The sequence below is a fragment of the Babylonia areolata genome, chromosome 21 (genome assembly GCF_041734735.1).
Source record: "Babylonia areolata isolate BAREFJ2019XMU chromosome 21, ASM4173473v1, whole genome shotgun sequence".
NCBI classification, from domain to species: domain Eukaryota; kingdom Metazoa; phylum Mollusca; class Gastropoda; order Neogastropoda; family Buccinidae; genus Babylonia; species Babylonia areolata.
The window spans coordinates 10,402,242-10,426,612 of record NC_134896.1 but is presented as its reverse complement, the minus strand read 5'-3'; the positions used below and the strand labels follow the sequence as shown (position 1 = coordinate 10,426,612).

Here is a 24,371-nt window from a genome sequence, read left to right as displayed (position 1 = left end):
AGAGATTACACTATTTGTTACTTGATGGAAATTTGTTGATTATCAGTCGTTTTAGTTGATTTGTGTCGTCGAATTTGTCATGTCATGTTATTTTTTTTCTTTTCTTATTATCATCTCAAAATGATATACCATTCAGTAAGGGGCCTTGGCCTTCCTCTAAATAAATATATCGCTATCATTGTCGTTATTGTTATCTCTCCCATTCTGAACTGAAAACGAATAAATCACACACTCACGCACACACGCACACACACACACACACACACACACACACAAGCAAGCACACGCACACACGCACACAACCATCGAAATAACAGAACAGTGTCTGGAAGATTTCCCCTGCCAGACAGTAGCTTCCTGTGTTCTAAAAAAAAAAGACTTTTCGTGCTGCTTGTCTCTCTGTCTGTCTCGTTCTATCCGTCTTGCCTGTGGGTCTGTCTCTGTGTCTGTCTCTCTGTTTGTCTGTCTGACTGCCTCTCCCTGTCTCTCTGTGTATATTTATCTCTCTGTCTCTATGTCTCTATCTCTGCACGATCTGTTTGTTTCTCTCTCTCTCTCTCTCTTCTCTCTCTCTCTCTCCTTTTCTTTCTTTCCCTCTCTCTCTCCTTTCCTTTCTTCCTCTCTCTCTCTCTCTCTCTTTCTCTCTCACTCTCTCTCTTTCTTCCTCTCTCTTTCCCTTTCTTTCTTCCTCTCTCTCTCTCTCCCTCTCTCTCTTTCTCTGTCCTCGCTACACCCCTCTCTCTCTAAAGCCAAAAAGACGCCAAGATAACACGATATTGCCAATATGGCTTCCTACGTTCTGAAATGGACCGATTTTCCATGATGCTTCTGTGTGTGTGTGTGTGTGTGTGTGTGTGTGTGTGTGTGTGTGTGTGTGTGTGTGAGAGAGAGAGAGAGACTTTATATCTCTGTCTTTGTCTCTTTGAATCTATCTATCTCTCTCTATATCTATCTGCTTATCTATCAGTCTATCTGTTTATCTATCTATCTATCTCTGAATGTGTGTGTGTGTGTGTGTGTGTGTGTGTGTGTGTGTGTGTGTGTGTGTAGTCCCTCTTTACTCTCTTGGAGATGAATGTGGAAGTAATTATCACTTGCACTGGGTGTGCATTGCTAAATTTGTAGCTAATCTTTTAATGATGTGCTTTGTCCTGTCAAAAAAAAAAAAAAGAAAAAAAGAAGAAGAAAAAACCAACCAACCAACCAAACAAACAAAAACAACAACAACCAGAAGTGACTTTTTTGTTGTTGTATTGGAATGTGTGTTTACTGCAACACTCCCCTACCCCCCCCCTCCCCTCTTGTGCCCCCCTCTCTCTCCCTCCCTCCCCTCTCACCGTCTTTCCCTCTCTAGCTGCTTGAACATGGGTCTGATCTGCAACACCCATGTTTACCCCTTGTTGTGTTTCTCTGCAACCTTCCTGGTCTTGTGTCTGTGAATTATTGAGTAGGTCAGGGGAGATGTTGGATGCTGAAAATAGGTCCTCTCTGTCTCTCTGTCCGTGTCTGTCTCTCTCTCTCTGTCTGTCTCTGTCTCTGTCCTCTCTCTCTCTCTCTGTATGTGTGTGTGCGTGTGTGTGTGTGTGTGTGTGTGTGTGTGTGTGTGTGTGTGTGTGTGTGTGTGTGTGTATGTGTGTGTGTGTGTGTGTATGTGTGTGTGTGTGTGTGTGTGTGTGTGTGTGTGTTGGATTTAAACCATGTGGGGACCAGCGTGAACTTTGAGACTTTGCATGTATGTGTTAATGGTATATGTGTTCTATGGTTGTGTGCGTGCGTGAGCGCGTGCATGCGTGCGTGTGTGTGTTCGTGCGTGCGTGTGTGCATGCGTGTGTGTGTGTGTGTGTGCGTGTGTGTGTGCGTGTGTGTGTGTGTGTTGGCCTTACGGATGTGATTTTGACCAAACGTGAAGGCCATGCTGCACATTCATTCTCTCCCCTCTCTATACATGTCTTTCATTTTATGACATTTTGATGTATCTACTTACCAGTTTTGTTTAGTTTGTTTGAGATTATTTTATTTCAATTTATGCTAGTACTTTACACAAACCTAGGGTGGGCTTTCAAGGCCTGGTCATCCTGTTGAGTTTATGTGCTTCTTTTCTTTCTTATAATTTTTTTTTTTAAGCAGATGTGATGTAGCTTAGATCAGTATTCGCACTTTGACACCTTGAAACTGAAACTGAAACTGGCCAACGATTGTTTAATTTTTCTTGTTGGAAGAGGTTTTCTGTGTCATTTATTTCATGCAGCCAAGACAATTTGGTTAAACTTAAGCAATGTTGCAAAGATGAGCAGCGTATCCAGAGGTTTAATACCAGAAAAATACTATCATCATTTATGCTGTGTTTCATACAGTTTGTGTTCTGTTTCTGATAGTTATGTTATTTTAAATTGTTTATGTTTAATTTTGGTGTAAAATACTATTGCTGTTATATGATATCCTCCATGCCCCCAGAAGGGGTGAAAGGATGAAATAGTCTTGATTCTTGTGCATGTGCCGACAGTGGAGGGGAGGAGTGAGACGGTAGGGACAGCCTCAGGGAAGAGACAGCAGACAGGGGAGACCACTGTGGCGGTCAACTCGGCAGAGTTCCTGCAGGGTGGGGAGGAAGCGGTACCAGAGCACGAACGCTACCTGTACAGGTAAAATGACGATCAGGGTAACAAAGAGATCATGCATCAACAGGTAACTGATCAGCTAAGAAAAACAGAAGAAAAAATCAAGCGTGAAAAAACATAGCCGTTTCACTACACATACTTTGAAGTGACCTACTAGTGCAGATTCCGGCAGGGAGTCTGATTCCTGTCCTGTGCAAACTACTATCCGCCTATGTGGAGAAAACGAAAGTAGCTACGGCCGATAACCATCCCGGGAGTAGGTTACCTCCCCTGTTTGGATGCACAGATGCAAGAATAGAAGGGGAGGGTGGAGGGGTTGGGGGGGTGGGGGTGATATACCAAGGGAGGTCACAAGCCACAGCTGCTTTCGGTTTTTCTGCATGAGCAGGTTAGTATTTGGACAGGACAGGACAGGAATCAGACAGGCTCTGGACCAGTGAGTCATGGTACACGTGTCAGATTAGATGTAAATTTCCTTTCATGTGCTGTTACCTTTCCTAGATAGATATCTAGGGGGCCAGAATTGTTCAGAGAAAAAATATACTGAAATTATGCAACAGCTGCACCATATGATCATACAAAATTTGATGAAATTTGAACATCAGTATCAGGATATCTACCACTCTGTTTTGCCAGTGTTTGTCAACACATTTGTTGCGATACATGCTATATAAGTATCCATCATTATTATCACAATCATTATTATTAATATTAGTATTGCTATCATCCACTTTGGCTTTGTGTTTGGTGTGGAAAAACTTCAGTCTGGTTTGGAAAAGGTCTGGAGAATGCATGGAATTTTGTTGAATCAGTGCAGACGATTTTTTTTTTTTTTAGTGCAAAGCAAACTTTGATCTGCCGTGATAGTTTATGCACCCCAGCCCTTGTGATGTTGGTGAGGAAGTGACCACTAGTTGTGCGTGTTGTGTGGGACAGGTACTTCAGCCAGAGGGCGGAGGAGAAGAGGAAGAAAGAGGAGGAGGAGGAAGGCAGCGATGCTGGCAGCATCAGCGACACAGAGTTTGACGATTTCCTGGGTGAGTTGACGGTTTGGGATTTTCACCCTCCATCTATCTCCTGGGTTCAGCACTCACTTCGCACACTGAAAAAGAACCCATGGCAACGAATGTGTTGTCCTCTGGCAAAGTTCTGTAGAAGAAATCCACTCTGATTGGTACACGAGGCCTGGTTTAGCATGTTGCAGGTTTTGCTGCTGGTCAGGCATCTGCCCAGCAGTTGTGGTGTAGCATATATGGATTTGTCTGAACGCAGTGACGCCTCCTTCAGAGACTGAAACTATCTCCTATTTTCCCCAGCTCACTGTAGAACTCCCCTCCCATCCTTCCTTTGTGTCTATATGTTTTAAGTGGGGAAAAAAATCAAATGTCGGATTTAAAAAAAGATTTCTACAATCCCAAGAGTGTGTGATGGGGTTTATAGATGATAGAAATCCAATGTGAAAATTGACACTTTTAACAAGATGTCTACAATCATCAGTATTAGTGATGGGGCTTTTATATGACAGAAATCCAATGTGAAAATTGACACTTTTAACAAGATGTCTACGATCATCAGTATGTGTGACATGGCATGAAGCAAAAATTCCTTCCTTTGTTGAGTGAGTTGTCTAGTGGTGATTTTACCGTTTCTTTGGATGATATTTTGTTTTCGTTTTTATTCGTTTTGTTGTTTTTGATGTAGTTATTGTGGGGAGGTTGTTAGGTGTTTGTTTCGTTTTGTTTTTAAAGTGTCATTGTTCACAACTTCTGAAAAAAATTGATAAATACAGCACAGCACAGCATAATACAACACAATACAGTGCAATGCAGTGCAATACAATACAACACAACACAGTACAAAACAATACGACACAGTGTGGTGACCGGTGGCTGTGTGTGTTGGCAGACAAACACCAGCACAACACAGTTTCAGTTTCACTTTCTCAAGGAGGCGTCACTGCGTTCGGACAAATCCATACATGCTACACCACATCTGTTGAGCAGATGCCTGACCAGCAGCATAACCCAACGCGCTTAGTCAGGCCTTGAGTGCATGCTTACATATTTGTGTACCTATGAAAGTGGATTTCATTTTACGTAATTTCGCCAGAGGACAACACTCTCGTTGCCATGGGTTCTTTTTCAGTGCGCCAAGTGCGTGCTGCACATGGGACCTCGGTTTATCGTCTCATATGAAAGACTAGACGCCCAGTTTGATTTTCCAGTCAAACTTAGGAGAAACGGCGAGAGCGGGATTCGAACCCACACCCTCACGGACTCTCTGTATTGGCAGCTGAGCGTCTTAACCATTCTGCCACCTTCCTCCACGACAACACAACACAGTACAACACAACACAACACAACACAACACAGTGTGTTGACCAGTGGCTGTGTGTGTTGGCAGACAAACACCAACACAACACAACACAACACAACACAGCACAGTGTGGTGACCGGTGGCTGTGTGTGTTGGCAGACAAACACCAGCACAACACAACACAGTACAACACAACACAACACAACACAACACAGTGTGTTGACCAGTGGCTGTGTGTGTTGGCAGACAAACACCAACACAACACAACACAACACAACACAACACAACACAACACAACACAACACAACACAACACAGTGTGGTTACGGGTGGCTGTGTGTTGGCAGACAAACACCAACACAACATAACACAACACAACACAACACAGCACAACACAGCACAACACAACACAACACAACACAGTGTGGTGACGGGTGGCTGTGTGTGTTGGCAGACAAACACCAACACAACACAACACAACACAACACAACACAACACAACACAGTGTGGTGACGGGTGGCTGTGTGTTGGCAGACAAACACCAACACAACATAACACAACACAGCACAACACAACACAGTGTGGTGACGGGTGGCTGTGTGTTGGCAGACAAACACCAACACAACATAACACAACACAGCACAACACAACACAGTGTGGTGACGGGTGGCTGTGTGTTGGCAGACAAACACCAACACAACATAACACAACACAACACAACACAACACAGTGTGGTGACGGGTGGCTGTGTGTGTTGGCAGACAAACACCAACACAACATAACACAACACAACACAACACAACACAACACAACACAACACAACACAACACAGTGTGGTGACGGGTGGCTGTGTGTGTTGGCAGACAAACACCAACACAACATAACACAACACAACACAACACAGCACAACACAACACAACACAACACAACACAACACAGTGTGGTTACGGGTGGCTGTGTGTGTTGGCAGACAAACACGAGCGGCAGCTGGATCATGATGACCTGGGGGACCTGGACTTTGGCCTGGACTTTGCTGGGTAGGTGTCTTCTGCGTTGTGGCTGTTCTCTGGTCACTGGGATGTTGGGGGGGTTTGTGTGGGGAGGCTGCGGGGTGGGAGGGGTTGTTTATGTTTGTGTGTGTCGTGGGTGTGTCGTGGGTGTGGGGTGGCTGGGTGGCGGTTGTGTTTGTATGTCATAATGTGTGTGTTTGTGTGAGTGTGTGTGAGTGTGTGTTTGTGTGTGAGTGTTTTTTGTATGTGTGTGAATGTGTGTGTGTGCGTGTGTGCGTGCACACTCATTTCTGTGATGTGTGTGTGTGTGTGTGTGAGTGCATGCTTGCATGCATGCATGCTCATGTTTGTATGTTAAGATTGTATGTTTGCATTTGTGAGTGTGCGTGCGTTGTGAATAGTTCATTAAAAGGTTTTGGGTGTACAAAGTAATAGCTGTAAAGGGCGTTTCAGAGTCCTTTCAGTATGAATTACGCCTTCAGTCAAGTAGTCTCTTTGGTAAATTCACATATATATTATACACAAAGAAACACACATACATGGCTTTTAGACCTTTGGAGAAAAAAAAAATCCACTTCATCTGCATGTGTTATTTCAACTGATTTTTCTTCAGGAACATACGTGGGGAAAAGAAAGGCAAGAGAGGCAAAGCAGCCAAGGCTGACAGCAGCGATGATGAAGAGATGGGTGAAGAGGACGACGACGACGACGACGATGATGATGATGATGGTGATGATGTCGGTGGTCTCTCTGATGAGGAAATTGATTTTGGAGACGATGAAGACGATGAACTGGCTGCAGAGTTCCGACGGGAGATGGAGGCTCTGGGTGATGTGGAGGACGGGGAAGAAGGGGGTGATGAGGAGGATGAGCTTTCAGGTGGTGAGTTTCATGAGGGTGCAGATGTATGGGTGGCACAGATCAGTAGTGCCACACACACGCATGCACACGCACACACACACACACACACACACGATTACATTGGTAAATATATATGGTGACTTATACACACACATATGCACACATATCACATGTTGAAAAGAGTCTAGTCTGTGTAACATCTTGGAGAATTAGACCACCCTCAAAAACATATTTGTACACACACATGCAGGTACACATGAGTGAACACACTCATGCATATTTTTGCCAATGTGGTTACAGAAAATTCCAACAATTCCTGTGAAGCCATGAATTGAATATAACACCTAGCAGGCTCCCACTTTTCTGCAGATCCATGGATTTCCACTGAAAGTGAAAATGAGGTTCAGCTAAAAGAAAAAGAAAAAAAAAATAAACAGAAAAAAAAAATGAAGGAAAAAAGTGTCAATTGGATCCTGGAAGCGCTGGTTGAGTGTGCTAGCAGACGACGCTGACGTCACAAAATCTCTGTGAGGTGATCAGTGGTGTGATGGCCATGTACCTGGTTTGTAAGGTACTCTAGCAAAGTCTAGAATGATGTTAACTCATTCTACTCCAGGTACGAGTTAACTCATACCATGATTACTTCCCCTGTGGACCAGGCACAAGTATTCTCGTACCAACACACTATTCTAATTTCGTTCATTCTTGCTTGGTACAGTTGGCATTCTAAACTGAACTGTTTACAGATTCTAGAAGCATGAAAACGAAGCTTTGTTTGAACGATTAAATCAACAATTTTCCATCTGTTTTCACTGCTTAAGTGAACCATCCAGTTTTTTCTGCAGTGGTCTCATATATTGCTGCTCCAGGGGAGTTGTCGCAGGCATGTAGCTGTGGGGTAGAATGAGTTAAACGAGCAGCGCTCTCTTCATGTCATGCTGTATGATCTGTTTCAGATGAACTCAAACAGATGATGGGCGGCCGCAAACGATCCGCTCAAGATGAACCAGGTGCCAAGAAACCAAAGAAAAAGTAAGACCCTGAGTGCCCATTCTTCTGTTGTGTTTTCAGTTTCAGTTCCTTGAGAAGGCATCACTGCGTTTGGGCAAATCCTGTTCAGTACATCACATTTGAAAATATTTTTTTAAGATTTATTAAAGTGATCCCATGTGCAGCACACACACGTGGTGCACTGAAAAAGAACCCATGGCAACAAAAGTGTCGTATTAATCATGCAGTACAGATTTATGTCCACACACACGCAGCCTTTTTATATGTACACTTTGTACCCTGAGAAAGTGTATATTCAGTACACCTATTGATTCCCTCGGACAGATTGCAGTGGACTTGTTCAGTTTCGTTTTCGTCAAAATAAAACAAAATTGTTGTTTTTGTCCTTTTTATTAATTATCCCATTATCCTGTTTCATTTTAGGCTAATATTTTTTTTACATTTTTATATGGTTGGCTCTCATATTTTCACTCGGTGGTTTCAGCTTGTCAGCTTTAGCCTCTGCGTTGCTCACTGGTGTTTTCAAGGGGACTGAGCGTGTTTTTGATGACGTTGTGTACGTTTTGTGTATGAAATATGGCTTTGGCAGTACACTCAGCTGTTGTACAGATTTATGTCCACACTTTTGTCAAAACAGTTTCCTTTGTTTTTAATCAAGTATATTAGCACAAAATCATTAAGTGTGGTATACTAACAGTTTCCCCTTCACTCAGCCTTACTTTCAATTCCCTTTTAGTCATGCAGAACCAACACTTTTATTTCATTTGAAAAAAAATACCTAGATTTTTTTTTTTCTAGCATTATCTTTATTGCAAAGCCAACACTTTGTGTGTGAACTGTGCCTACCTTAAGGTTTTCGATTTGATTTGATTTTATATGGATAATTATAGTGAACCTATCCTCGGTCAGAGACCAAGCTCGTACTGTCTTAGCGCTTTACAAACTTGGGGTCATTTCCACAACAGGCTGCCTGCCTGGGCAGAGCCGACTGCAGGCTACCATTGGGTGCTCATCGTATGTTTTCTGTGTCATTCAATCAGATTTCAGACACACACACATTCACACTCGGACAGACATGTAACATTTTACATATATGACTGTTTTGTTTATTCACCCTGCCATGTAGGCAGCCATACTCCGCTTTCGGGGGTGTCCATGCTGGGTATGTTCTTGTTTCTATGACCCACCGAACACTGACATGGATGACAGTGTCTCTAACTTGCGTATTTGATCTTTTGCATGCGTATGCACATGAAGGGGGGTTCAGGCACTAGCAGTTCTGCACATATGTTTACCTGGGAGATGGGGAAAAACTACACATCATTTGCTGACTGTTCCTTGCAGGAGCCGGAAGAGCGGGCTGGCCAGCATGTTTGCCTCTGCTGATGACTTTGCTGACGTGCTGGAGAGCAACGCGGACACGGGTCTCACCTTGGCCGGCACTGGAGATGCCGTGCTTGTCAACGACAAAACCAGTGAGTTGTGGATAGCATGGTGTGCGAGATAGCGTAGTGTACGAGACAGCTTTGTGAACCAGACAGCATACTGTACTAGATGGCACATTAGTGTACCAGTTAGCATTGTGAACTAGACAGCATACTGTACTAGTTGGCACATTAGTGTACCAGTTAGCACTGAACTAGACAGCATGCTGTACTAGTTGGCACATTAGTGTGCCAGTTAGCATTGTGAACTAGACAGCATACTGTACTAGTTGACACATTAGTGTACCAGTTAGTGTTGTGAACTAGACAGCATACTGTACTAGACAGCACATTAGTGTACCAGTTAGCATTGTGAACTAGACCGCATACTGTACTAGTTGGCACATTAGTGTACCAGTTAGCATTGTGAACTAGACAGCATGCTGTACTAGTTGACACATTAGTGTACCAGTTAGCGTTGTGAACTAGACAGCATGCTGTACTAGTTGGCACATTAGTGTACCAGTTAGCGTTGTGAACTAGACAGCATACTGTACTAGTTGGCACATTAGTGTACCAGTTAGCGTTGTGAACTAGACAGCATGCTGTACTAGTTGGCAGATTAGTGTACCAGTTAGCATTGTGAACTAGACCGCATACTGTACTAGTTGGCACATTAGTGTACCAGTTAGCATTGTGAACTAGACCGCATACTGTACTAGTTGGCACATTAGTGTACCAGTTAGCGTTGTGAACTAGACAGCATGCTGTACTAGTTGGCACATTAGTGTACCAGTTAGCATTGTGAACTAGACAGCATACTGTACTAGTTGACACATTAGTGTACCAGTTAGTGTTGTGAACTAGACAGCATACTGTACTAGTTGACACAGTAGTGTACCAGTTAGCATTGTGAACTAGACAGCATACTGTACTAGACAGCACATTAGTGTACCAGTTAGCATTGTGAACTAGACCGCATACTGTACTAGTTGGCACATTAGTGTACCAGTTAGCATTGTGAACTAGACCGCATACTGTACTAGTTGGCACATTAGTGTACCAGTTAGCGTTGTGAACTAGACAGCATGCTGTACTAGTTGGCACATTAGTGTACCAGTTAGCATTGTGAACTAGACAGCATACTGTACTAGTTGACACATTAGTGTACCAGTTAGTGTTGTGAACTAGACAGCATACTGTACTAGTTGACACAGTAGTGTACCAGTTAGCATTGTGAACTAGACAGCATACTGTACTAGACAGCGCATTAGTGTACCAGTTATCATTGTGAACTAGACAGCATACTGTACTAGACGGCACATTGGTGTACCAGTTAGCGTTGTGAACTAGACAGCATACTGTACTAGTTGGCACATTTGTGTACCAGTTAGCATTGTGAACTAGACAGCATACTGTACTAGACAGCACATTAGTGTACCAGTTATCATTGTGAACTAGACAGCATACTGTAATAGACAGCACATTTGTGTACCAGTTAGCATTGTGAACTAGACAGCATGCTGTACTAGACAGCACATTTGTGTACCAGTTAGCATTGTGAACTAGACAGCATACTGTACTAGACAGCGCATTAGTGTACCAGTTATCATTGTGAACTAGACAGCATACTGTAATAGACAGCACATTTGTGTACCAGCTGGCATTGTGAACTAGACAGCAGTGTACTTGACAGTGCAGTGAACTAGGATGTAGTATAATAAGAAAAGAAAGTGGTTAGCTGTGTGTTAGAGAATCATGTATTTTAAGATTAGTAGTGGTTTTTCTCCTGCCATAACATGAGAGAATCGTTATGAAAACTGTCATACACAGAGAGAGAACAGTTATGAAAACTGTCATACACAGAGAGAGAACAGTTATGAAAACTGTCATACACAGAGAGAGAACAGTTATGAAAACTGTCATACACAGAGAGAGAACAGTTATGAAAACTGTCAAACACAGAGAGAGAATCGTTTTGAAAACTGTCATACACAGAGAGAGAGAAGTTATGAAAACTGTCAAACACAGAGAGAGAATCGTTTTGAAAACTGTCATACACAGAGAGAGAGAACAGTTATGAAAACTGTCAAACACAGAGAGAGAATCGTTTTGAAAACTGTCAAACACACAGAAAGAGAACATTTATGAAAACTGTCAAACACAGAGAGAGAACAGTTATGATCATAAACAGAGAGAGAACAGTTATGAAAACTGTCATACACAGAGAGAGAACAGTTATGAAAACTGTCACACACAGAGAGAGAACAGTTATGAAAACTGTCATACACAGAGAGAGAACAGTTATGAAAACTGTCATACACAGAGAGAGGACAGTTATGAAAACTCTCAAACACAGAGAGAGAACAGTTATGAAAACTGTCAAACACAGAGAGAGAACAGTTATGAAAACTGTCAAACACAGAGAGAGAATCGTTATGAAAACTGTCAGTGACTCACTGTATTCTCCTTCCCTTTCACTTTCAGGTGCCAAGCAGATTGCCTGGGAGATGAAACGAGGTCGTCAGTCTGGAGGCTCCAGGAACTGGAAAGACAAAAAGCATCGAGGTGGAAAATTTGCCAAAGGAAATAAGAGGAACAAGAAGAAAATGTGAAGTGAGAGAGAGAGAGGGGGGGGGGGGGGGCAGGGACAGATAGAAACAGAGAGTGAGACAGTGAGAGACAGAGAGAGATAGTGACATACAGAAAAAGACACACACACACACACACACACACACACACACACACAGAGTAATAGTGAAAATGAGAAAAATTGAATCTGTGAAACAAACGATTGAGAGAGAGAGAGTAATGTTGGTCTTCTTTTGTTGACAGAATGATGTCCACATGTGTTTGACTATAAAAAGAAAAAAAGAGGAAAGATGATTTGTTTGTGATATCATCATGGGTTATTTTGTCTAATTTGCACAATGCTATGCTGGTATTGTTGACATTAAATGTCTGTCATAAAAAAATTATAGTTCTCTGTGTGTATGTGTGTGTGACAGAGTGTGTATGTGTGTGTGGGTGGGTGTGTCTGTGTGAGACTCTGTATGTGTGTGTGTGTGTGTGTGTGAGCTTGTGTTTGTGTGTATGCAAGTGTGTGGGCATGTGTGTGTATGTCCTCCTTCTCTCACTTTTCAGACACACAGCCAAACATTCAACCTCAGCCGTGGGAGCTTATCACTTTCCACAATCTATATACATGAGTGTATGTTTCCTGTGTCATTTGTACAGAAGTCAGAAACACATTATGTAACTCGACATAATAACCATCCATTCCATTGCATCGCATTTTTGTGTTATCTACACCCACAAGGAGACAACTTCCACTTATCTTGAAATGAATAAATAAATAAACAGACAAATGAATAAATTTTGTAATAAGACTCAAACCAACAACAACAAACAAAAAATTTCATAACCATGTCACATTTCACCAGAAATGCTGCAGCAAAAAATCCATGGAACTTTCTTGTGCGCTAGGAGGCACTGTGGCAGAACCAGTGTTCGCCAGTGACCAGGTTTCGAAGCTCTGTTTTTGTATGATGTTGTGTTGTCGACGGGCGCAATAGCCGAGTGGTTAAAGCGTTGGACTTTAAACCTGAGGGACCTGGGTTCGAATCACGGTGACGGCGCCTGGTGGGTAAAGGGTGGAGATTTTTACAATCTCCCAGGTCAACATATGTGCAGACCTGCTAGTGCCTGAACCCCCTTCGTGTGTAAACGCATGCAGAAGATCAAATACGCACGTTAAAGATCCTGTAATCCATGTCAGCGATCGGTGGGTTATGGAAACAAGAACATACCCAGCATGCACACCCCCAAAAACAGAGTATGGCTGCCTACATGGCGGGGTAAAAACGGTCATGCACGTGAAAGCCCACTCGTGTACATGCGAGTGAACGTGGGAGTTGCAGCCCACGAACGCAGAAGAAGAAGAAGAAGTATGATGTTGTGGCCTGGGGGAGGAGGGGGGAGGGTGGGTGTGGGGGGTCGGGGGGGTGGGGGGTGGTGTCTTTTTTCTCCAATTTTCTTCGTTCCGCCGGTGGAATGGGTTCCTGTCTTTTGGGTGGGGAAGGTTGAACGTTGTGGAAGGAGAGGATTGGGCCCCGCCTTCCTGTATCGAGCCCCAGTCACCCTGGATCACTGTCCCAATGGCCATAAAGACTATGGGACCTTTGATTGCTTCCCCCACTTTCGCAACCCCACTACACGTGCACACACTCACACAGAGCCATGCAGACACATACACGCGCGCGCGCGCACAAACACACATACTGATGATTGCATTAGAAAAAAACAAACAAAAAAATAATAACTTGAAAAAATATTTTAAAAAAACAACAAAAACACCGACAGTTTGTAAGTGGATGCGAGTTAAATCCACATATTTCGGGCGGAAAAACAACAAGAGAGGCAAGGCCTTCAAGACTCACTTGTGATAAATTATGTCCCCTAGCATTAATTACAGAGTAATTTCCCTTCTTTACTATCTGCACCAAAACGTTTAATAAAAATTCCATGCTTAGCAAAAGAAGTTCCTGTTTGAACAAAAAATGATAATAATGACTGCTCTTGTTGTTGTGTCAGAATAAGAGGTCAAAGTGCCAAGTTTAGAGAATACAAAAAATATAAATATAACAGTAAATGCAGTTTGCATATAATTAGGCTTCATTTTTTTATTTTTTTGTGCCCATCCCAGAGGTGCAATATTGTTTTAAACAAGATGACTGGAAAGAACTGAATTTTTCCTATTTTTATGCCAAATTTGGTGTCAACTGAAAGTATTTGCAGAGAAAATGTCAATGTTAAAGTTTACCACGGACACACAGACACACGGACACACACACACACAGACAACCGAACACCGGGTTAAAACATAGACTCACTTTGTTTACACAAGTGAGTCAATAAAAACCTGCGAGATTTCAGTGGACTCCATCCTTGTGAACAGCACAACTCTTTCTGATTCATAATAAGATCTGGATCTCCTTCTTCTCCATCTTCTTCTTCTCTCCTCCTCCTTCACCAGATTCCTCCAGGTCTGTTGGTAGTGGGGGAGAGTAGCCAGGTCTGTTTTCGCCCTATTCAATGTGCAATTCCAACCTGGCTTACGGTTTGTCGCACTACGCGCGCGCGCACACACACACACACACACACGCATGCACACAAACACATGCATACACGCAAACACACATACACACACACACACAAGTACGCACAAAATCTGACAGAAAATGGTGTGGGGAAAATGAGTAAGTGATCAGCATGATCTGTAGACAAATGAGGACCTAATACCGTGTGCACATACACACTCACGCACGCACGCACGCACACACACACACACACACACACACACACACACACACACACACACGTACATGCTCACAAACACATACCATTTAAAAAAAATTACACACACACACACACACACACACACACACACACAAGAACAACAACAACACACACACACACAAAGAACAACAACAACACACACACACACACACACACACACACAAAGAACAACAACAACATCATTGCGCGTACAGACAGAAAAGTGAAGGAGAAAAAGAGAAAGTGATCACCATTATCTACACACGAATGAACACCCAATACCGCTAAATTTTGGATTGCAAAGCATAAAGACTCCTCCTCCAGGAGGAAGGTGTCAAAACCGGCTTCTCGTGATTCATTATTCATGCACAAACGCGGATATATCGCTGCTTCCATTGTCAGTCTCCTTATCTTAAAACAAAAAGCGCCTTTCCACAAAGCGCATTCTTCCCAAGCCTGTGATGTTATTATCTTTCAACAGCGTAGCCATCTTTACTTTTTTTTTTTTTAGAGAACCCTCAACAGCTGTCTGTCTCTCTCTCTCTCAGATGTTTCCTTCCATCCACCTTCTGTTTCTCTGTCTCTGTCTCTCTCGCTATGTCTCTGTCCTCTACCCCCCTACCCCCACCTATGTAATGTTCTTTTTCAGAAACAATTCAGGAACACACGGAAGTTATGATCATGTTGTAAGAGCTTTGTGTTTGTCAGAAAGGTATCCGTCCTTTACTTCGGCGGTACAGATTCTTGAAATTCTGTACTTATAACCACCCCCTCCTCTGTCTCTCCTTCTGTCCCTCTCTGTCTGTCTCTGTCCGTGTTTCTGTCTCTCTGTCTCTGACGTGTTTCTGTCTCTGTCTCTTTCTAAGGCATGATTTTAATTTCAAGTTGATTTTCTTACATTTTCTCCTTTGCTCCTCCTCCTCCTCTGCCTTCTCTTCCTCCTCCTCCTTCATTCTTTTTTGTTTATCCCTCTCATTTTTTTATTTGTGTCTGTCTGCCTGTTTCCGTGTGTGTGTGTGTGTGTGTGCGTGCGTACACGCATGTGCATGTATGCGATATATAATTTTTCAAACATTAAAATGAAACTTGATGACAGTTCCGTGAACCCCGTTCCTGGATATCAGATGGCAAAACACCACATGCACCGAAAACCAGGTTGAAATAAAAACAGGTCCAATTTCCCATTTGCGAACAAAAACTTTTTTTTTTTTTTTAAATTCGCCAGTCTATACTGGTCTTCCCCAACCTGTTGTTGACGCCAGAAGATAAGGAAGTTTCAGATGTTTATGTTGTGCGTGGGTTTTCTTTTTTGCTTCTGACACTGAACCACCAAGTGAAGGGGATTTAGAGTGTGTGTGTGTGTGTGTGTGTGTGTGTGTGTGTGTGTGTGTGTGTGTGTGTGTGCATGCATGCACGCGCACAGTGTGTGTGCGCGCGCGCGCATTAGCACGCTTTTTTTTGGTGTGTGCGTACGTGTGGGTACGAGCGAGGCTTATTTTCATCCTTGTTTTCATTTTAATCATATGCCTTCCGTGTATCTTTCCCTTCGCTGTGTTTTGGTACATTAGTCTAATTTCTTTTCTATGTTAGCGTTTTACACAAACCTGGGATCGGCTCTCCAGGACTGATCAAGTGTATGCAAAGGTCAAATAAGGGAACTTTTTTTTCTTTTAGCAGATGTGGTTTAATTTTTCCATCCGACACCTTGAAACTGTAGCTATGTCTATATGTGTTTCTTTCCTTCTGTCTCTGCTCCCGCATCGCCCCCCTCTTTCTGTATATATACGGACGTGTGTGTACGTGCGCGCGCGTGTGTACAAATATGTCCGAGACTTCAGTTCCAAATGAGGGAGGTGTTCGTAGACGGAAATGAGCGCATAAGATTTGTCTCTTTGTACCTATCTCTCTCGCATTGTCTCTATCTCTCTTCACTTCTGTTTCTCTACCCCTCTGTGTCTAGCTTTGCCCATGTCTCTCTCTGGTTTGTGGGATAAGGCGGTGTTTAGGTACTTTTGTTAAGGCTGGGATGGCGTTTGTATTTAGTTTGGAAGGTTTCCGTCCTGAGCCCACTCATCTCTTGTTTACAGCTGCATTTACGCTCATTTGGTGTGCTTGTGCGAGTGTGTAAATAGATACTTGGAGCTGTCTCCGCTTTACTAGCGTTCCATATGTGCTGTAATTGTAGGGAGCTGAAACTGTTCTGGACAAATGGAGCTGTGTCTAGGGTCTATTACCCGGAATATATCTTGGGTACGTAACACACCCACTCTCCACAGAACGTTGTATGAGCAAGCTGGGGTGATCATCGAGTGTGAAGATAGACCCATCCCGACACATGCACCCAACACGACGTAACGTGGACTTTGCGATCTTTCTTGATCGGTTTGTCACACACACACTGCCTCTGAAACGCGTTTCTGATGAATGAGTTTTGAATGCTGTGTGTGTGTGTGTGTGTGTGTGTGTGTGTGTGTGTGCACGTGTATGTGTGCGCGCGTTTTGAGTTTGTTCTGAGTGTTGGTGTGTAGTGTGCCTGTGTTCGTTCCGAGGTTTAACTTGTTCATGTTGCTGTAATTCAACTGGACGAAGTGAGGCAGGGATGATAGCGATAACGAAAAGTAAAAAAAATTGTACTCTGCAAGATGCTGTAAAGTCTTAGATCCCGGTTTTTGTTTTTAGTTGTTGCTCATAGTTTGCATTATGTAGGTTCTGTATCAGAATGTCCGTTTTCTGTGCGCGCAGAGATCCTTTACTATCATAATGAACGTTTTTTTTCAATGACATTTGCAGACAGCACAGCTTAACACCTTTACAAGCATACACTGGTTTTCGAGTCCACGTCTGTCAGTTCACATGCACATACGACATGCACTATATCGTCCATTTCCCTCAAGAACGCAGTTTCAATGGTTCTTGGACTCGTTTTGTGTTTTAAGGGGGGACACGGCAGTGCAAAAGAGACCAAAATGATTTCATTATTTGGGTTTTTGATGGATTTTGATTCTTTGACATATGCATAATTTTTTCCACTCTAAAGATGTCTAAGAATGAAAAATTTGCCAATAAAGATTGCTGAAAATCACAAAAGTTAGTTTTTTTTGTTCAATTTCGACGCAAATCGTTTCTGGCCTTGCTCAATGATGAGTATACCTACAACCATGAGACTTGACATGTTATTGAAGTTTTGTCACGAGTCTGTATGAAAATTCTCTGGGGTTTAATTCATAGCAGTTCCAATCTTTTTACCCATTGTAAATTGATTTCGCAATACCCAAAATTTCAAAAATTAATAAAAAGTACAATTGAAGAATCAACGCAATCTCACGTGAAAATGAAGATATTGTGGATCAAGTCCACATAACAAAAAGTGTCTGCATGCACCACATGGACCACAAACCCGATTTCTTTGATACATTGGCGGCCATTTTGATTTGCTTCCATAACGGGTATTCACAGAAATCCAAGAACACTGATCCACAAGTGGTGATGCACCTAGTAGACAAAGATAGTCGGAGAAAGTCATTTGACTTAGTGTCTGGCCTTAAGGCAGTGAAGCTGGAGACAGGACCATGAGGGGCGAGGGAGAAGCAGGAGGAAGGTTAACATTTTAAGACCAGACAGCGAGCGAGGGAGAGAGAAAGACTCACGGACACACAAAGAACCATTTTCGCTCAAAGCAACCGATTTCATTTTATTCTTCCTCCTTGCCTTTTTCAATCCATGTCCAGATTCAAGCATTCATCGTCTTTGTAGATCCATCACCTGCCAGTACTCTAGCGTTATATCGTCCATTCCTGTCCAACGTTTTGAAGAACTTCAGAAAACCCATGCCTCGGTCAGCAAGGGAAATATCCCCTATGTGGGACCCAGCAAATCTTTCCTTCACTGCGTTCTTGCAAAGCTTGATTTTGATTTGGACAAAGATTGAAGAGTTTGCATATGCCACTTGTATACAGGTCTTGTGCACTGCGTTGCAGACCTGATGGACACAGAACGTGAATGAATGGATGAATGAATGGCGAGAAAAGACAGGACGTACAGAACTCAAAGATTTCATAATTTTCATTTTCACAATATAAAATGGAATAATGTCGAATTCAAATAAAGCATGAAGGAATAGAAAGTAATGACACTGCTTAGTCTCAAGTCAGCATTTCAAAAAAGTATATTGCGAATTGAATTTCCATATACTCTGCATTGCTGAAAACACGGAGTACATCAATGCCAAAAATGGATATGTATATTTTTGTTTACTAAGACAGGAAAAGGTTACTATACCCCCCTATCACATGGGCTGATAAGATAATGGCCGTCTAGTAGTTATGTGTTACTCGTATCACCCACCCATACCATACTGGTCATCACTTATAACTTTTTTAAAACCAAATCATTCCTGTACATTGTGCATATATGTATGTGCGTGTGCATGTGTGCATACAGTCTTCCACTCTTTAATCTGTACAAAATACATGGCATCTTTATTCGAATGAAACTTCATGTCTTCATCCGTTTTCTTTCAACAAATGTATTATCGTAATTACATTCGCTGAATTAGACCACGAAGAAGACAACCAAAAGCGGTGTTAAGAAATGGGGCCAATTTCATTTTTAAAACGAAAATGCAATCATCCGCTTAGTTTCATTACTGATAGGGATATTTTACATTTGTATAGAATAGCACTAATGCACCAGGTCATTCAACACATGACGTGTTAGGAAACCCCGTAGGGATGCCTGAAAATGTAACATTTCACGCTAATAGAAACTAGAATGCGTTTGGCTTTGTGCTCACAATTACAATGGTCACACCCAGCTGGTGGGTTAAGAGATTCATCCACAAACGACACTAAAAAGTGCAAGCACAACTGCACATGTTTTGATAATAGACATGTCCACTGAAACACCAGTGTAGACAATTACGACGTGTTGGAACAGCATGCAGAGAGAGAGAGAGAGAGAGAGAGAGAGAGAGAGAGAGAGACAGCCAGTCCTCTTCTCTACAGACCCCTCGGATGTCCAGTGGGTGTCTGAATGACCTTTAGCTTCCGTCAGAAATTGTATTCTTTGTCAAGATTCACCTCTTCAGTATAAGAGCTTTCCGCTTGCAATATTTTGATGGTAATTGGGGTGAAACGCTGTTAACGTCGTCTCTTTCGCCGTTCGTATGGAGAGAGTTAAACTTGTGAATGAAGAGTATCAACTTCCATAAATATCCAAACATAACCACAGCCATTTGTGCGGAGGTTATGTCAGTAACAGTTTTGTACATTTCTATCATGTCAAAGCATTCTGACTTTTCTGGAATACGTTGACAACGGCTGCTTGTGAAGCCATAACTAAAATCGAGTACATTTCGCAGGGGAATTTCTAAACAGTGGACATCTTCCAAGTTTGCCGTTTGCCATATCAGTGAGTGAAACTAGCACAACCTATGAAATGCATCACACTGTTCACAATATTAATACTTAACTTTACGGCGCGATTGCCAGTGTAAATTTTCAAAGTGCCCAACATTATCCTGTCAAAAGTAAAATTAACTATCGACAAACATGCGTTCATGCATACAAATCAATTCCTGCATACAAAATACAGCAGCACATTTCCAAACTTAGCAACCAACATCGTCAGATGCTGGAATAAATGAAAAAAACATTTGTGAGAAAACGCGCTCGCATACATGCTTGCCAGAACACTCCACACACTTGTACACTAGGATTGAAAATATACAGTTAGTGCACAAGGGTGTGTGTGCACGCACACACCACACACACCATGAGTGCTAGAAGGTGGAGAAGTTGAGGATAGGGACGGTAACACACAAAAGATACAGATCACACACACACACGTTAACCATCTTATAAAAACGTGATATCACATCTAAGACGAAACCACGTGCTAAAACACACCAAAAAAACAAAAACTGCATTATAACAGCTTACATAAACACTAACACTGGCTTGCTGACAGACTTTGGTTTATTCGTTGTGCAAAGAAAAATGTTTACGGAAATAGTTTTCAGGTCTGACTAAGGTATGGAGATCAGGGTGTTTCTGGGAGAATTCCAAAAGTTGGGAAGTTAGCTCTTTAAGACCTATTTCCTGTGCATTTCAGATCAATGCTTTGGAACTTAAGTTTCAAAACTCGATCTTAATGTTCTGCAATGTTCTTGAGCTTACCGTACAGGAGATAAGGAAAGACTCAAAATATACTCCAGTGTCTGACAGACAGGACTATAGGAAGCCAGTGAATCGATTTAGAAGATAGAAGAGGCAGTATGTGCAGCTTTTTGAGCGAGAATAAGTCGCACACCATTGTTCTAGTCTGCAAAGTTGAATATCAGATGAGTGATACAATGAAAATCTAGTCAGTTATTTAAAGATTGAGAAGGTATTTTGCTACTATCTGAAATGTGAGGCAGTGCCAAAGTCGTTATTTCATTAAACTTCGGTGTCTTTACAATGGACTACGGATCAAATATTGCCCTAAGATATGAGAAGCATATTTTGGGAGTGTGATTTGATGAAATCCTACGAAAGTGTCACCACAGTGAACGTTTTAATTTTTACACTCGTTGAATTAACGATTAACGGTTTCTTTTATGAAGTCCATTAAATTTTAAAAACTGTACTTAAAATATTTCAAATATCTTTGGATTACACCCTCCTATTGGGTTTCCCCCAGCTCACCATTCTCGTCTTCCCTCCTACCTTTCAAATGGTAACATTCAAATGTGAAAATTGCTACTTTACAAAATGTCTACAGTCACCAGTAGTTGTGACGGGACATTAAAATTCCACTCAGTTTCCCGGAGCTAAGAGTTTGGTTTTGACTTCATTGAGCTTTGCTTATTAATTTTCTGTCCACATTTCAACCACACAGTATTCAGACTATTGACTTGAAATCACGTTGTGGAGCGGCTTTTTGTAATTCAGTGCCAATCTATGGTAGTTAAATGTCTTGAAGATGTAAGGCTTGGTGTAGAAAGTGAAGATAGGGCCTGGTACTGATCCCTAATTATAGATGGAATGATAGAATGAAAGCTGATTTGAAAGCTGTGACGAAAAGCATTTTAACTCTCCATACGAACGGCGAAAGATACGTCAACAGCGTTTCACCCCAATTACCATCATCAAAATATTGCAAGCGGAAGGCTCTTATACTGAAGGTGAATGTTGACAAAGAATACAATTCTGACGACGGAAGCTAAAGGTTGGGTCATTCATACACCCACTGGACATCCGAGGGGTATGTAGAGAAGAGGACTGGCCGTACTGAGTAGATCAAATACCAAGAGGTAGATACAACTGACCAAATTTCTCATTTACAATCTAAGCACTAACACCACGACAGGCTTAGAAATGCTACTGCAGACACGTCTTTGCTTAGAGATGTCTCACATCGAGTCCAGTTACCAGTTGAGTTGGCAGAGGGAAAGATACACAAACGGAAGATAAAAACTTAAAACGGAGATAATGACAGGTAAGACCCTGAGAGAAAAAGTGGCAAACTGGAACAGGTAGACATGGGGCGAAAATAAATCACGGATTTTTAATTCATTCCCCATGGAAGTTAAGGGCACTAAATTTTTCAAATATGCGGAGTTAAAACCATTGCCTTTATGAAACATTGCGTTTTTTGCATTGAGATTTCATGACAAAAATCCCTGTATGTTCTGAGTAAGTCACGTCGCATGTAATTACAGCCTTTTCTCCGCTAACACTGAGTAGGTAGCCTCATGTACAAATTCAAACGCAAAACCTTTTCAGAGTTTTATGAGCGTTCAGGATTTAGTGGACTAGATTTTCCGTTTGGGCCTATCATCCTCTCCATGGACAGACCAGAGCCGACTCACCTGTGTGACGTGTTCCTGACGAGGTGGCCCCACCTTCCCCAGCCATCAGTCCCACCAGCAGCACCACCAGCAGCACGTGCATTGTTCCTCAGGTCTCACTTCTCAGCTGACAGATCCTTGGGAAAAGGCCGTGGAGCAGATCTGTGTCACAGTGCCACACTTCAATGTAATAACGGCATCAGGAAAACAGTGGGGAAATCGGGAGAGGTTAAAATTCAACAGGTGCACATCACAGGACGTGGGTGGATACATTCGTGATAAGGGCCTGCATCTGCTGACAAACATTACCAAATTCTAGGAGTATCATAAGAGGAAAGCAACGTGTTTCTGGTTTTTATATAAATTGAAGCAAATGAGTGCGACAACTTGTTAGGCCCTGCTGAGCATTCTCCAACCCTACATTTGAAATTACGCCATTACAAAACTTGAAATTACGCCATTACAAAACTTGAAATTACGCCATTACAAAATGGCTCCATTCACATTTCTTCCTTCACTGTGTGACTGGCTGAGTGAACATCCACACCTTGTGAACAGTCACGTAAGAATGAAAAACCTGTAAGCACTATACAAGTGTTCACTGAGTTAAAACTTGTGTTCGTCTTTTAAAGTTATAGTGCTTTGTGAAAATACCTACATCAGTTTAAATACGTTGTGCTGTAACATACATTTACCTTTTGAAAAAAGAAAAATTGCAAAGGCAAATAAAAAGTCAAACCCAAAAGCTGAAAAGGGAAAAGGAACGACCAAACCCTACTTCAGCACATCAAATCAGAAACAGGAATTAATGGGGAAAATGAAATAAAGTTTGAAAACTTTTTGGCAGTAAACAGCCTTCAGGTCGATTTTCCATACAGTTTTTTTTTTTTTTAGGTGCATACAAGGACTTGCCATTGTAGACAAATTTATGAACCGAGCAACATGGCTGCACCTGAATGTGGCAAATTAATCTTTTTGAAAAGTCAACCTAATGTATAGCTGAAAACCACAGAAAATCAATGGTAGTGTCACTTAACTTCCCAAGATAATTGTTTTAAGCCCTAGAATTTAGCTTACTGAAGTCAAAGTATATATTATTTTTAGAAACCCCCCCCCCAAAAAAAAAAAAACACTCCCCCCCAAAAAAACAAAAACAAAACAAACCCCCCCCCACACACAAAAAAAATCAGTGAACAGCTTGCCACAATAACTTACACAAGACAAAAAGCGTAAAAGGAAAATTTAGACAACTTGAATTGGAAGACTCAAATACAGTGAAGAGAGAGAAAAAAACCCCACAAGAGTGCATGAAGTAACAGTCAGAGATACAGTGAAGAGAGAGAAGAAAAGAAGAGACAGAAGGAAAGAAGGAAAGAAGGAAAGAAGAAGAGAGAACTTACTGCAGTGTCCCGTTCCTTCCAAAGCTCTGTCCACACTGCTGGTGACTGTCAACATGTGCACGTTGTCACCTCCCTAAAACTCACCAGGCTCCTCGCTGTTTGCACGTGCATTCCCAATTCCACTCGTAACAGGAATATCACATGCAGTGACAAAAGTACTCACTTTGGGGATGGGAGGAAGGGGGGGGAGTGTGTCGGGGGGTGAGGGGGGGGGGGGGGCAAAGGTAGTGGCTGGGAGAAGGGAGGATGGAAGAGAGAGAGAGCAACATGCACACAGATGGAGAAATGTGGAGGAAAGTTCTTTCAATTTGTGGAGACAGGAGAGAGAGATAGACAGCGAGTGTGTGTGTGTGTGTGTGTGTGCGAAAGAGAGAGAGACACACAGAGAGAGACACAGAGAGAGAGACAGCGAGTGGGTGTGTGTGAGAGAGAGAGAGAGGGAGAGAGAGAGAAGGAAAGAATGAGAGAGAGAGAGAGAGAATATGTATGTATCTGTGTGTGAATTGGACAAGGTCTTTGGTAGAATGATTACCAAAACTGAACATGGGGGCTTTGGGAGTACAG

General features: G+C 42.2%; 1 protein-coding gene and 1 long non-coding RNA gene across 2 annotated transcripts; one reads left to right on the top strand and one right to left on the bottom strand.

The window, feature by feature from the left end:
- The first annotated feature begins 1,364 nt into the window (after nucleotides 1-1,364).
- On the top strand, nucleotides 1,365-11,864 carry LOC143296300 (uncharacterized). The gene is made up of 8 exons (XM_076608151.1): nucleotides 1,365-1,368; nucleotides 2,504-2,642; nucleotides 3,555-3,655; nucleotides 5,904-5,970; nucleotides 6,557-6,825; nucleotides 7,761-7,836; nucleotides 9,160-9,290; nucleotides 11,727-11,864. Exons 1-8 carry the CDS (start codon nucleotides 1,365-1,367, stop codon nucleotides 11,852-11,854), a joined length of 915 nt encoding a protein of 304 aa, XP_076464266.1. The 3' UTR covers nucleotides 11,855-11,864.
- Nucleotides 11,865-18,419: 6,555 nt separating this feature from the next.
- On the bottom strand, nucleotides 18,420-23,902 carry LOC143295704 (uncharacterized). Its single transcript, XR_013057069.1, has 3 exons — nucleotides 23,808-23,902; nucleotides 22,429-22,569; nucleotides 18,420-18,555 (listed from the first exon to the last, which is right to left on the bottom strand). It is a non-coding gene; the product is annotated as an uncharacterized LOC143295704 (long non-coding RNA).
- Between the last annotated feature and the right edge of the window lie 469 nt (nucleotides 23,903-24,371).